The sequence below is a fragment of the Pan troglodytes genome, chromosome 19 (genome assembly GCF_028858775.2).
Source record: "Pan troglodytes isolate AG18354 chromosome 19, NHGRI_mPanTro3-v2.0_pri, whole genome shotgun sequence".
NCBI lineage: Eukaryota > Metazoa > Chordata > Mammalia > Primates > Hominidae > Pan > Pan troglodytes.
The window spans coordinates 64,287,843-64,301,684 of NC_072417.2; the positions used below are offsets into that span (position 1 = coordinate 64,287,843).

Below are 13,842 nucleotides of genomic sequence, written 5' to 3' on the forward strand. Positions count from 1 at the left end.
TGGATAAACGCCCAACAGTGCAATGGCTGGGTCATATGGTAAGCACATGTTTAGTTTTTTAAGAAACTATCAAACTTTTTCAGAGTGGCTGTACAATTTTACATTCCTACCAGTAATGTGGATCCAGTTTCTATACCTCCTTAATAGCGTTTGGTGTATCACTACTTTTCATTTTAGCATTCTGATAGGCATGTAGTAATATCTGATTTTGGTTTTAATTTGGATTTCCCTGGTGGCTAATGATGTTGAACATCTTTTCATGTGCTTTCTTGCCTCTGTATATCCTGTTCAATGAAATGTCTATTCATGTCTTTTGCCCATTTTCTAATTGGATTTTTTTAACCTGTTGAGCGTTCAGAGTTCTTCAAATATTCAAACCTTCAAATGAAGAGAAGGCCTTTATCTGATATGTGGTTTGGAAATATTTCCTTCCACTCTAGCTTGTTTTTTCGTCCTCTTCAAAAGGTCTTTCACAGGACAAAAGTTTTAAATTTCTTTTCTGCAGGGCACAGTGGCTCACGCCTGTAATCCCAGCACTCTGTGAGGCCAAGGTGGGCTGATCACCTGAGGTCAGGAGTTTGAGACCAGCCTGGCCAACATGGTGAAACCCCGTCTCTACTAAAAATACAAAAATTAGCCGGGCGTGGTGGTGCACGCCTGTAGTCCCAGCTACTCGGGAGGCTGAGGCAGGAGAATCACTTGAACGTGGGAGGCAGAGGTTGCAGTGAGCTGAGATCCGCCAAGGCACTCCAGCCTGGGCGACAGAGCAAGACTGCATCTCAATAAATAAATAAACAAATAAATAAATAAAGGCCGAGCACGGTGGCTCATGCCTGTAATCCCTGCACTTTGGTAGGCCGAGGCAGATGGAACACTTGAGGTCAGGAGTTCGATACCAGCCTGGCCAGCATAGTGAAAACCCGTCTGTACTAAAAATACAAAAATTAGGGCCAGGCGCGGTGGCTCATGCCTGTAATCTCAGCACTTTGGGAGGCTGAGGCGGGCGGATCACGAGGTCAAGAGTTTGAGACCAACCTGGCCAACATGGTGAAACCCCGTCTCTACTAAAAATACAAAAAGTAGCCGGGTGTGGTGGTGGGCACCTGTAATCCCAGCTGCTCGGGAGGCTGGGGCAGGAGATTCGCTTGAACCCGGGAGGCGGAGGTTGCAGTGAGCCGAGATCGCACCACTGCACTCCACCCTGGGCGACCTGGCAAGGCTCCGTCTAAAAAAAAACAAAACAGAAAATACCGGGCGTGGTGGCAGACGCCTGTAGTCCCAGCTACGCGGGAAGCTGAGTCACGAGAATCGCTTGAACCCGGATGGCGGAGTTTGCAATGAACCGACATCGTGCAACTGCGCTCCGGCCTGGGCGCCAAAGCGAGACTCGGTCTCAAAAAGAAAAAAAAGAAAACAGGAGAATAATGAAATTTTACTTATTTATTTTATTTATTTTTTGTTTTTTTGAGACCGAGTCTCGCTCTGTCACCCAGGCTGGAGTGCCCTGGCGCAATCTCGGCTCACTGCAACCTCTGCCTCCCGGGTTCAAGCGATTCTCCTGCCTCAGCCTCCCGAGTAGCTGGGACTACAGGCGCCTGCAACCACGCCCGGCTCATTTTTGTATGTTTAGTAGAGACGGGGTTTCACTATGTTGCCCAGGCTGGTCTCGAATTCCTGAGCTCAAGTGATCCTCCCGCCGCTGCTTCCCAGCGTGCTGGGATTACAGGCGTGAGCCACCACGCTCGGCCAAAAGTTTTAAATTTCAGTAAGTTCCAATTTATCAACTTTTTCCCTGTATAGATTGGTCTTTTGGTGTCGTCTAAAAACTATTTGCCTGGCCCTAGGTCCTGAGGATTTTTTTTAACTTTTTTTTTCCCCATAAGTGATTTATTGTTTTACATTTAAATCTATGATTCATTTTGAGTAAATTTTGTATAAGTTGTGAGGTTTAGGTTGAGGTTCTTTGGGTCTATATTCGTCCAATTGCTCCAGCATCATTTGTTGAAACGGCTCCTGATTCCATTTTTGTACCTTTCCCCCGTTCATTTCCCCTTAGAGCAGTGGGAATGTTTTTTTGAAAACGTTTGTTAGTGATGATGTCATGCCTTGTGCAAAATCTGTATTGGCATCTCACAACATAAGATTTGGCTCTATTCTAACGGCATTTTCCACCACTCGATGTCCACCGTAATACTTGGCTCTCGAAGAATCACTGGGCTGGCTCCCTCACTTCATGCAGGTCTATTCTATTATCACTTCCTCAGAGATTTCTCTGGCCTTTTCTTCACAGCACTTACAAAATGCGATCCATTACATATTAATTTGCTTATTTGCTTCTTGTTTTCCTATACTCCCATCCCTCCCAGAAGCTCCAAGAGAGCATACTGTTGTATCCCTAGGGCCTAGAATAATGCGTCCACATAGTAGGTACTCAAAATTTTTTGCTTGACAGGCTAGAAAAGGTGAATAAACACAAAGCGGGAGCGAAAAGTCTTCTAGGTCAGGCACTCTTTGGACTTCACGCAACGTGTGAGCGCCACCTCTCGGGAAGCCAATTTGCTCGCGAACGAAGGAAGTGACTCAGAGAACCCGGGGGTGGAGGGAAGAAAGCAAGCAGCTAACCGGAAAGGTCTGAAAAAGCTAGCGCCGGAAGTTAAACTGCAGAAAGTTGTTCCCTAGAATGACTGCCTACTCCCAAGAGGAAGCGTGGGCGAGCGGTGTTCTACAAAATGGGCTCTCCGGCAGCGGATCTGCGCAGAAGCGTTCCGTGCGTGCAAGTGCTGCGAACCACGTGGGTCCCGGGCGCGTTTCGGGTGCTGGCGGCTGCAGCCGGAGTTCACACCTAAGCAGCTGGAAGGGTAAGAGGTGTTCGGGATCCTGAGAGGAAAAAGAAAGGAGTGTAGATGCGGGAGTGGGTTAGGTGAGGAGTTAGTGAAGAGATGAGTTCAGCTCTAAGAGGCGGCGAGGAGGATCGGATGGGAGGAGGGGCAGGGAGCGCCTGTGGACAAGTGCAGACCGGTCGGCGCACGTCCCACGCCACGTGGACTCGCCTTTGTCGGTGGCCGCCTTTCTCGTCAGGCCGCGACGACAGGGCTGTGCCTTATTTATGTCTGTCGAGAGCAGTGCCGGGCACGGAGTTGGCGCTCTGTAAGTGCTTGCTGAATAAATGACGGGTGTGTGTGTCATTCATTCGGCAAGCACTGAGTGCTTACTGTTGTGTCACCGGGACCGATGTGGAGGGACATTTTTAGGGTCTATTTCTGGCGCTTTAGTCCTGTTTTCTCCTGGACAATTTATGCTTGCCCCGCACCCCATCGGGCGATTCTCCGCAGTCTTTGGGCTTTGTCTCTTTTTTTTTTTTTTTTTTGGAAGTTGCAGAATGATGATAAATGATTTTCTTTGCTCCTATTGACTGCTAGGCCCTGTGGCTAGGTACCATAGACCTACACAGGAGTAAATCAGCCTGGTGTGCAGGGGAGGCAGACACACAAACAGAAAATTGGACTACAGTGCTAAGATGCTGTAAGAAGAGGTTAACTAAAGGACAGGAAGATGGGGCCAAGAGGTGGTGCTACTGTCTACTTTAGGGATCGTCTTTCAAGGCGAGGGGCCTCCTATCTCAAGCTGTGATACAGGGTAGGTCATGAGCGCAGTCTTCTGTAAAATGAGGGATCTGGACGGAATAGGTACTCTCTAGGCTTCCTTTCAGTATGATGTCCCGTATCAGATATTCCTAATGTCTGTAGTTCTCCCACACCCCACCGTTTATTGGCTAGTCAAAATATTCTTTGCATTGTAAAGTGTAGCATAACATTACAAGAATGGATTAATGGGTTGGGAATTCTGGGTTTTGGCCTTCATTCTGGTGCTGTGGTCCTGTTTCCTCATTTGTAAAATGAAGGGGGTTGTAAAGATATATTCTCTAAAACCCCTAATGCTATGGCTGTGGCATTAAGTCAAACTATTATTTCTCACTGCTTTGTACCGGACATCACTTTCACATTAGTAAAACTTTTCATCAGTGTAGTTTCTCCCAAGCTTGATTATTGAGAAAGATAGTGCCTTGTTTTTAACATCCTGTATCCTAGTTCCACCACAGTGTTTGGTACACAGTAAATGTTTAAAAGAAGCTTATTAAATCAAATGGTGGCCAGGCTCATGGGGCTCACGCCTTTAATCCCAGCACTTTGGGAGGCTGAGGTGGGCGGATTACTTGAGGTCAGGAGTTGGAGACCAGCCTGGCCAACATGGTGAAACCCCATCTCTACTAAAAAAAAATACAGAAATTAGCTGGGTGTGGTGGCACGCGCCTGTAGTCCCAGCTATTTGGGAGGTTGAGGTAGGAGAATTGCTTGCCTGGGAAGTGGAGGTTGCAGTGAGCCAAGGTCGCACCACTGCACTCCATCCTGGGCGAAAGAGCAAGACTCCATACCAAAAAAAAAAAGTCAAATGGGGCTGGGTGTGGTGGCTCATGGCCATAATCCCAGCACTTTGGTAGGCCGAGGTGGGCAGATCACTTGAGGACAGGAGTTCGAGACCAGCGTGGGCAACATAGCGAAACCCCATCTCTAAAAAAACCCCACAAAAACCAAAACAAATGAAAATAAAATAAATCAAATGGGATAGAAATTATAGTCCTTGCTTTTGGATCCTTTCCCACATTGACATATTAGTTCATAGATCAGGGGACTGGGGAGGAATTGGGTTTTTACCAGAGGGAGACCTGGAGCTGACCCGACAGATTTAAACCAGCTTTATGGTATAATCCGCTTGAGACGGATGACGATGTAGGCAAGTGATTCACTGCTGTTTCATTCCTCTACCTGCCTATCCCCAGGACCATGGCCAACTGTGAGCGTACCTTCATTGCGATCAAACCAGATGGGGTCCAGCGGGGTCTTGTGGGAGAGATTATCAAGCGTTTTGAGCAGAAAGGATTCCGCCTTGTTGGTCTGAAATTCATGCAAGTAAGTGGACTTCATTGTTCCCATTTTGATTCCTTCATAGTATAGGAGAACACTGTGATTAACCTGTTTCTCCCCGTCTTTCTTATTTAAAGTTCTCCACGGTAGAGTGAACACAAGTGTCTTGAGACCTGGAAACTCCTCAGTGCCCTAGCGTTTGGCTACATCTTGGAACAAACCAAGTTATTTAGGATTTTCCAAAATAGTCTCTGTAATAGGAGGTGCATTGCTACGGGGAAAGCAGTGCAGAGTTCCACATATGACTGCATCTCTGTAATTTCTGACTGAGAGCTGAGCATGTTTGAGTTCTTGGTCTTGAGCTTCCTGAGCAGATAATTTTAGAGAGATTTTTTTCCCCCTTTGAGACAGGTTGTTTTTTTTAGCAAGAAAGTCTTTCCATCATCAATTACTAGACACTAATAAATGCTTATTATTTAGCATATATTACGTATCATAGGAGCTTGTGGAGGAAAACTATGGTTTTGGTTTTGGGGAGGTTCTTCTGAAATAGCAGAGAGCAGACGTACCTGCAAGCTACTTACAAAGCAATCTTTTGATAAATGCAAAGGATTGACTGACCAATAACCCTTCTTCAAACAAATTCTAGAGATAATCCAAATTCTCGGCTGGGTGGGGCGTAGTGGCTCATGCCTGTAATCCCAGCACTTTGGGAAGCCAAGGCGGGCTGGTCACTTGAGGTCAGGAGTTCAAGACCAGCCTGGCCAACATTGCGAAACCCCGTCTCTACTAAAAATACAAAAATTAGCCGGGCATCAGGGTGGGTGCCTGTAATCCCAGCTATTCGGCAGGCTGAGACATAAGAATTGCTTGAACCAGCCAGGTGCGGTGGCTCATACCTGTAATCCTAGCATTTTGGGAGGCTGAGGCGGGCGGATCACCTGAGGTCAGGAGTTCGAGACAGCCTGACCAATATGATGAAACCCCGTCTCTACTAAAAATACAAAAATTAGCCAGGCGTGGTGGCATGCGCCTGTAATCCCAGCTACTCGGGAGGCTGAGACAGGAGAATCGCTTGAAATGGGGAGGTGGAGGTTGCAGTGACCGAGATCGCATCATTGCACTCCAGCCTGTGCAACAAGAGCAAAACTCCATCTCCAAAAAAAAGAATTGCTTTTGAACCCAGGAGGCGGAGGTTTCAGTGAGCCGATATTGCACCACACTGCAGCCTGGGCAACAGAGGGAGGGAGACTCTGTCTCAAAAAAAAAAAAAAAAAAAAAAAAAAAAAGAATTCCAATTCTCAAATCAAATAGGGGATAGTATGTTTTCTAAAAGGGAATCAATTTTGGACCCTTCCAGTGCATTTTAAAATTTAGTTTGACTTGCAATTTACTTCCTATGTGATATTTTAGAAAAACTGCTTTAGGGCTGGCACAGTGACTCGCCTGTCATCCCAGCACTTTGGGAGGCTCCGTCTCCAAAAAAAAAGAAAAGAAAAACTGCTTTAATGTAAAAGAGGGTAGACTGATGTTCATGCTGAGAGGAGAATATGGTGTCCAAGGTCAAGGAGCTGGCATCTAATGAAGGTTTTCTTGCTGTATCATCCCATGACAGAATGGAATGGCAAGAGAGTGCAAGAGTGAGAGAGAGCAAGAGGGGGCTGATGATGATTTTATAACAAACCCACTCCTGAGATAAGACATTAATCTGTTCATGAGGGTGAAGCCCTCATGACCTAAACACCTCCCATTAGGCCTCACCTCCCAACATTGTTGCATCGAGGATTAAATTTCCAACATACGAACTTTGGGGGACACATTCAGATCACAGCAGAAGGTAACATGAAATGGATGTGTTGTTGATCAGGCATTTACCATATGCTGGGCACATGTGTTTTCTGATTTAGTCTTCATGCCAGCCTTGAGAAGTACTTACTCCTGTTCTCGTGGTTGTTAGTGATGAGCAACCTAAGGCTTGGAGAGGTTCAGTGATGTGCCTGATAGCATACAGTGATGCCACTGGAATTTTAACTTGAGTCTCTCTGACGCCTGAGTGCAGATACTTTCTCCTTTACATTGAATTTCCTATTAAGGACAGATGGGTTTGGTGAAGAATGGACGGAAGGATAGCTGCCATGACTCTAAAGGGGCATTTAAATCTGGTGTGGAGGCAGGAAGCAAGGGAGAACTTGAGGTTCCCAACCCCCAAGCCCTTAAAAAAAGCCCGTGATCTGTTTTGCAGACTAAAGATAATCAGTTAGGGCCTGGCGTGGTGGCTCACACCTGTAATCCCAGCATTTTGGGAGGTCAAGGTGGGTGGATCATCTGAGGTCAGGAGATGAAGACCAGCCTGGCCAACGTGGTGAAACCCCGTCTCTACTAAAAATACAAAATTTAGCTGGGTGTGATGGCGCATGCCTGTAGTCCCAGCTACCAGGGAGGCTGAGGCGAGAGGATGGCTTGAACTTGGGAGGTGGAGGTTGCAGTGAGCGGAGATCGAGCCACTGCACTCCAGCCTGGGTAACAGAGCAAGACCCTGTCTCAAAAAAAGATAATTAGCCGGGTGTAGTGGTGCACACCTGTAGTCCTAGCTACTGAGAATCTGAGGCAAGAGGATTGCTTGAGCCTGGGAGTTTGAGGCCGCAGTGAGCTATGATCATGCCATTGCACTCCAGCCTGGGTGACAGAAAGACCCTGTCTCAAAACAAACAACAAAACCAACAAAAAGATAATTGGAACCAATTAGTAGAATTAAAAAAGTATTCTGATAAGGGAAGGTCACCTCAGGGTCTGTTAGGAGACTTCCACAACAAAAGTCTTCCATTTGGATAGGAAAGGACAGGGCGAGGATTGGATCCCTACCACGGAATGATTATATGGCCATATAATTTTACTTTGGCAAGTGATGATAACTGGTGGCTGAATGATGGGGCTTTTGGGCAGCCAGTCTCCACATTTGTGTGTGTCTCTAATGTGTGTGATATGCATCATACAGTGCAGTACCACAGAGCTGGAAAAACCATGGGACCCTGTTAGATTTTAACAAGCATATATGCAGTACAAGAGAGAACACAGCCAAACTGAGTTGAAACTGCTAAGCAGATGGTTTGTTCTCTAGCTAACTTGATTCGTTCCCACATATTAGCCTTGCAGTATGAGAAGTTCTAATTCATTTTTCAGCAAAATTATTTATTACTAGATATCATGCACTTTTGGGTGGTTTGCAGATACCTTTGGTAATCACATGGTCATCACGCTGGGCTTTTATCCTCTGAATAAACGTGAAGCATCCCTGGGTAATGGCCTGGTTTAGTTTGCTGCTCATTAAATGCCAAGACTTGCTTCCTGGTGTCCTTCTAACATTTTATTTGGGGTTTGCTCTGGGAATGGAAATTTATTGTATTGTTGATTTTCCTGTCTAAAATGAGATAGTTGAGGGCCAGGCATGGTGGGTCACGCCTGTAAGCCCACCATTTTGGGAGGCGGAGGCTGGAGGATCACTTGAGTCCAGGAGTTTGAGACCAGCCTGGGCAACATAGTGAGACCCTATCTCTACAAATAATTTTTTAAAATTAGCCAGGTATGGCTGGGCGCGGTGGCTTACGCCCGTAGTCCCGGCCCTTTGGGAGGCCAAGGCAGGCAGATCACCTGCGGTCACCTGAGACCAGCCTGGCCAACATGGCGAAACCCTGTTTCTACTAAAAATACAAAAATTGGCCAGGCATGATGGCGGCCACCTGTAATCCCAGCTACTTGGGAGGCTGAGGCAGGAGAATCACTTGAACCCAGGAGGTGGAGGTTGCAGTAAGTCAGGATCACGCCACTGCACTCCAGCCTGGGTGACAGAGGGAGACTCTGTCTCAAAATAAATAAACAAATAAATAAAATTAGCCAAGTCTGGTAGTGTGTGTCTACAGTCCTACCTACTCGGGAGTCTGAAGCAGGAGGATCACTTGAGCCTAGGAGTTTGATTTTTTTTTTTTAATGAGATAGCTGGATTTAATTTTAATGTTCTGTGGTTTTATTATCAGTCAGTGCCAATAGGGAGACAACTGATATAAAATTGGAGAAGTACATTTAGTCCTGTCACTGCTCCCTTCCAGTGTGGAGAATGAATTGGGTTATAACAGAATCAGTGAGCCCAACCGCTCATGTTTTACATAGCAGGGTGGGTGAGGGGAAATTAAATGGATTATATGTTCTTAGATGGTTTGGGGGTTATTCTCATTCTCTGTCCTGTTGAATAGGCTTCCGAAGATCTTCTCAAGGAACACTACGTTGACCTGAAGGACCGTCCATTCTTTGCCGGCCTGGTGAAATACATGCACTCAGGGCCCGTAGTTGCCATGGTGAGTGTGCCTGTGTGGGATACTCCAAGTATGCATTGCTTGTCATCTGCGCTAGGCTCTCTTCTAGACACTGGGGATACAGTCATGAATGAGACCAAATAGATACCTGTTTTCATATATCAGCTAATGGTTAGTGATAGGCTTCAGAAATGAAATAGGTTAGTGATATGGCCAGAAATGAAATATGCCCAGAAATGAATAGGAGTAGCAAATGATCACTTTAGATTGGGTGATCAAAGAACGCAATTTTTAAGCTGTGATCTGAATGACAAGAAGCAGCGATCTGAATGACAAGAAGCAGCCAGCCATGTACAGAATCACAGTGAAAAACATTTCCAGCCAAGCAAACAGCATGTGCAAAGGTCCCAGGGTGGGAATGAGCTTGGCTTTTTAAAGTACGGGAGGAGAGTTGAAATGCCTGAAGCCTGATGGGTGGGAGGGAAGTTGGGAGGTGAAGAGTTCAGAGGCATGGGCAGGGGCCTCCTCTCTTAGGGGTGTATTGACCATATACTTCCTGAGTGCTGGGAAGCTATGGGACACTTCACACTTGGCTTTTTTTTTTTTTTTTTTTTTTTTGAGACGGAGTCTTGCTCTGTCGCCCAGGCTGGAGTGCAGTGGTGCCATCTCGTCTCACCGCAAGCTCCACCTCCCGGGTTCACGCCATTCTCCTGCCTCAGCCTCCTGAGTAGCTGGGACTACAGGCGCCCGCCACCACGCCCAGCTAATCTTTTCTTATTTTTAGTAGAGACAGGGTTTTCACCATGTTAGCCAGGATGGTCTCGATCTCCTGACCTTGTGATCCACTCCCCTCAGCCTCCCAAAGGGCTGGGATTACAGGCGTGAGCCACTGCGCCCTGCCCACACTTGGCATTTTAAGGAGGCTGCTCTGGTTGCTGTATGGAGAATACATTGTAGAAAGGCAAGCATGAGGGCAGGGAGACCAGGATCCTCAGTGCTGGAATAAGTGGATACTCTATAAACATTTGTTCAGTGAATGAATATAATCTTAAGGGGCCTTTTTATTTTTCCTTTTTTGAATTAATAGTTGCCAGATTTTCTGCTGTGGTTGGTTTTCTTCTTTGACCATATCTTCTTCTGTCCTTGGAGGTCTGGGAGGGGCTGAATGTGGTGAAGACGGGCCGAGTCATGCTCGGGGAGACCAACCCTGCAGACTCCAAGCCTGGGACCATCCGTGGAGACTTCTGCATACAAGTTGGCAGGTGAGATTTTGGTATTTTTCCCCCTTTTCCAAAATCTGATTTAGTTGCCACAAGGATTTGGGTTTCCGAGGCTGGAGGTAGACATGATACCATATGCAGGTTGATTTTATCGGAGTTTATTGTTTTCCTCCCTCTTAAGTTGGCATTTGGCTTTGGTTGTTAACATCACTTAGTCGTACCTCTGTTACACGAAGTGTAGAACCTGGTACAACACACTTTGCTGGCCACAGTCTTTCCTGAAGGCTCTCACTGTTTGCACCAGCATGGCCGGGAGGGCTGGATGTGGGGAGGGCATTTTTCACCCTTACGTGAATGGCCGTTGTAGGCTTTTTCTTTTAACATGGTCTAATGTCCATGGAGCTTCAGCTTTTATGCTGCTGTGGCTGTAGATTTCTGGCAATGGGCGCATTTTAATCTTCTGGTCTTGGTCATGTGACTCTCTCTTTCTCCACCCAGGAACATTATACATGGCAGTGATTCTGTGGAGAGTGCAGAGAAGGAGATCGGCTTGTGGTTTCACCCTGAGGAACTGGTAGATTACATGAGCTGTGCTCAGAACTGGATCTATGAATGACAGGAGGGCAGACCACATTGCTTTTCACATCCATTTCCCCTCCTTCCCATGGGCAGAGGACCAGGCTGTAGGAAATCTAGTTATTTACAGGAACTTCATCATAATTTGGAGGGAAGCTCTTGGAGCTGTGAGTGCTCCCTGTACAGTGTTACCATCCCCTACCATCTGATTAAAATGCTTCCTCCCAACATAGGATTCATTGAGTTGGTTACTTCATATTGTTGTATTGCTTTTTTTTCCTTCTTTTCATGTACACTGAATAACCTGACCTAATGGAGAGTGTAAATACTATAAAAATGATTTATATTGAGATCTCACATACACACAGGCATTCTTTGCCTGCCCTTCTTAACCCCTGCATCCCTTCCACTCTTGGCACTGAGCTATTCAACAGGCATCTATGGAGCATGTGCTACGTGGCCAAGACTGGACTATGTGCAGAGGATTCATCAGAAATGAAAGAAAACATGAGGGCTGGGTGTGCTGGCTTGTGCTTGTGATACCAGCTACTTGGGAGGCTGAGGTGGGAGACCAGCCTGGGTAACATAGCAAGACCCTGTCTCACTAAAAAAAAAAAAAAGAAAAATTAGGCTGGGTACGATGGCTCATGCCTTTAATCCCAGCTATTCAGGAGGCTGAGGAGGAGAATCGCTAGAGGCCAGAAGTTCAAGTCCAGGGTGGGCAACATAGCAAGACACTGTCTTTACAAAAAAAAAAAAAAAAAAAAAAAAATTAGCGCTGGTGCTGTGCACCTCTAGTCCTAGCTATTGGGAAGGCATAGGCAGGAGGATTGTGCCCAGGAGTCCAAGGCTGCAGTGAACCATGATCATGCTACTGTACTTCAGCCTGGGTGACAGAGTGAGACATCTGTTAAATAAAAACATATCCATCCTGTTCTTGAGAAGCTCTTGGGGATTCAGTGAATGGGGGAGTGTGGGAAGTTGTAATTCCTCCAAAAATCAGAAAAGCTAGGTAGATAGTAAGCCTGAGTCCCTGGGATGGCCTCAAATGAAGCAGGAGGTCTTGTAAGTAGCTTTGATTTGTTAGGATATTGATTTGGTTGCTTTAATGGAGACAAGATAGAAATGTACTTCTCTTTCATTTGAAAGTTCAAGTGTGGTCGGGTGCAGTGGCTCATGCCTATAATCACAGCACTTTGGGAGGCCAAGGCAAGAGGATTGCTTGAGCCCAGGAGTTTGAGACCAGCCTGGGGAACAGAGTGAGACCTCATCTCTGCCAAACATTAAAAATTAGTCGGGTGTGGTGGCACATTCCTGTAGTCCTAGCTACTCAGGAGGCTGAGGTAGGAGGATTGCTTGAGCCCCAGAGGTTGGAGCAGTGAGCTGTGATCCCGCCTCTGCACTTCAGCCTGGGTGACAGAGTGAGACCTGTCTTCAAAAAAGAAAAAGCCCTAGCTGCTCAGTAGGGGTGGTGATAGTGGTAAGGCTCTGATCTTTAAGGTGGTCTACACACACCTGGTTCCTTCTAATCAGTCCTACTTGGATTACCACCCCATGTCCCTTCCTGCAAGTTGGGAAGGAAAGTGGAAGAAGTATCCCTTTTAAAGAGACAACTCTGAATTACAACCTTCACTTCCTCTCACATCCCACTGGCTAGAACTTAGTCATACGGCTGCATCTAGCTGAAAGAGAAATTGGAATTTTTTTTTTGCTTTTGAGATAGGGTCTTGCTCTGTCGCCTAGGATGGAGTGCAGTGGTGTGATGACAGCAGCTCACTGCAGCCTCAACCTCTCTGGGCCCAAGTGATCTCCTATCTTAGCCTTCTGAGTAACTGGGGCTACAGGCACGTGCCACCATGCCCAACTAATTTTTGTATTTTCTGTAGAGATGGGGTTTCATCATGTTTCCCAGGCTGGTCTCCAACTGCTGGGCTCAAGCGATCTGCCTGCCTGGGCCTCCCAAAGTGCTGAGATTATAGGCGTGAGCCACTGCGCCCACCCTGAGGGTTTTTCTTTTTTCTTTTTCCTTTTTTTTTTTGAGACAAAGTCTCGCTCTTGTCGCCCAGGCTGGAGTATAATGGCGCGATCTCGGCTAACTGCAACCTCCGCCTCCCGGGTTCAAGCGATTCTCCTGTCTCAGCCTCCTGAGTAGCTGGGATTACAGGTGTGTGCCACCACTCCTGGCTATTTTTTGTATTTTTAGTAGAGACAGGTTTTCACCATGTTGGCCAGGCTGGTCTCGAACTTCTCACCTCAGATGATCCACCTGCCTCAGGCTCCCAAAGTGCTGGGATTACAGGCGTGAGCCACTGTGACTGGCCACCTGAGGGTTTTTCTTATCTTTCCTTTTCATCTGGCTTCGGTAGAGGCAATAGAGGGGAAGAGACTTCTCAGGATGGGGGAGAAGAGGGTAGTTGGGGTGGGCTGCCTTTACAGACAGATGAGGGCGAGATGAATTTTTTTTTTAAATTTAATTTAATTTTTTTTTTTTTTTTTTTTTGAGACAGAGTCTTGCTCTGTCACCCAGGCGGGAATGCAGTGGTGCAATCTTGGCTCACTGCAAGCTCTGCCTCCCGGGTTCACGCCATTCTCCTGCCTCAGCCTCCTGAGTAGCTGGGACTACAGGTGCCCGCCACCATGCCCAGCTAATTTTTTTGTATTTTTAGTAGACACTGGGTTTCACTGTGTTAGCCAGGATGGTCTCGATCTCCTGACCTTGTGATCTGCCCACCTCGGCCTCCCAAAGTGCTGGGATTACAGGTGTGAGCCACTGCGCCCGGCCCTTTTTTTTTTTTTTTTTTTTTTTGAGATGGAATC

The 13,842-nt window shown here is 46.6% G+C and overlaps 1 protein-coding gene across 3 annotated transcripts; it reads left to right on the plus strand.

Moving 5' to 3' along the window:
* Positions 1-2,782: 2,782 nt before the first annotated feature.
* Positions 2,783-11,253, plus strand: NME1 (NME/NM23 nucleoside diphosphate kinase 1). 3 transcript variants are annotated; one of them, NM_001204511.1, is given in 6 exon segments: positions 2,783-2,858; positions 3,420-3,636; positions 4,838-4,967; positions 9,170-9,271; positions 10,379-10,491; positions 10,948-11,126. In NM_001204511.1, coding segments are annotated over 4 exon segments (459 nt in total). In that variant the 5' UTR covers positions 2,783-2,858; positions 3,420-3,636; positions 4,838-4,841; the 3' UTR covers positions 11,066-11,126.
* The last annotated feature ends 2,589 nt before the right edge of the window (positions 11,254-13,842 follow it).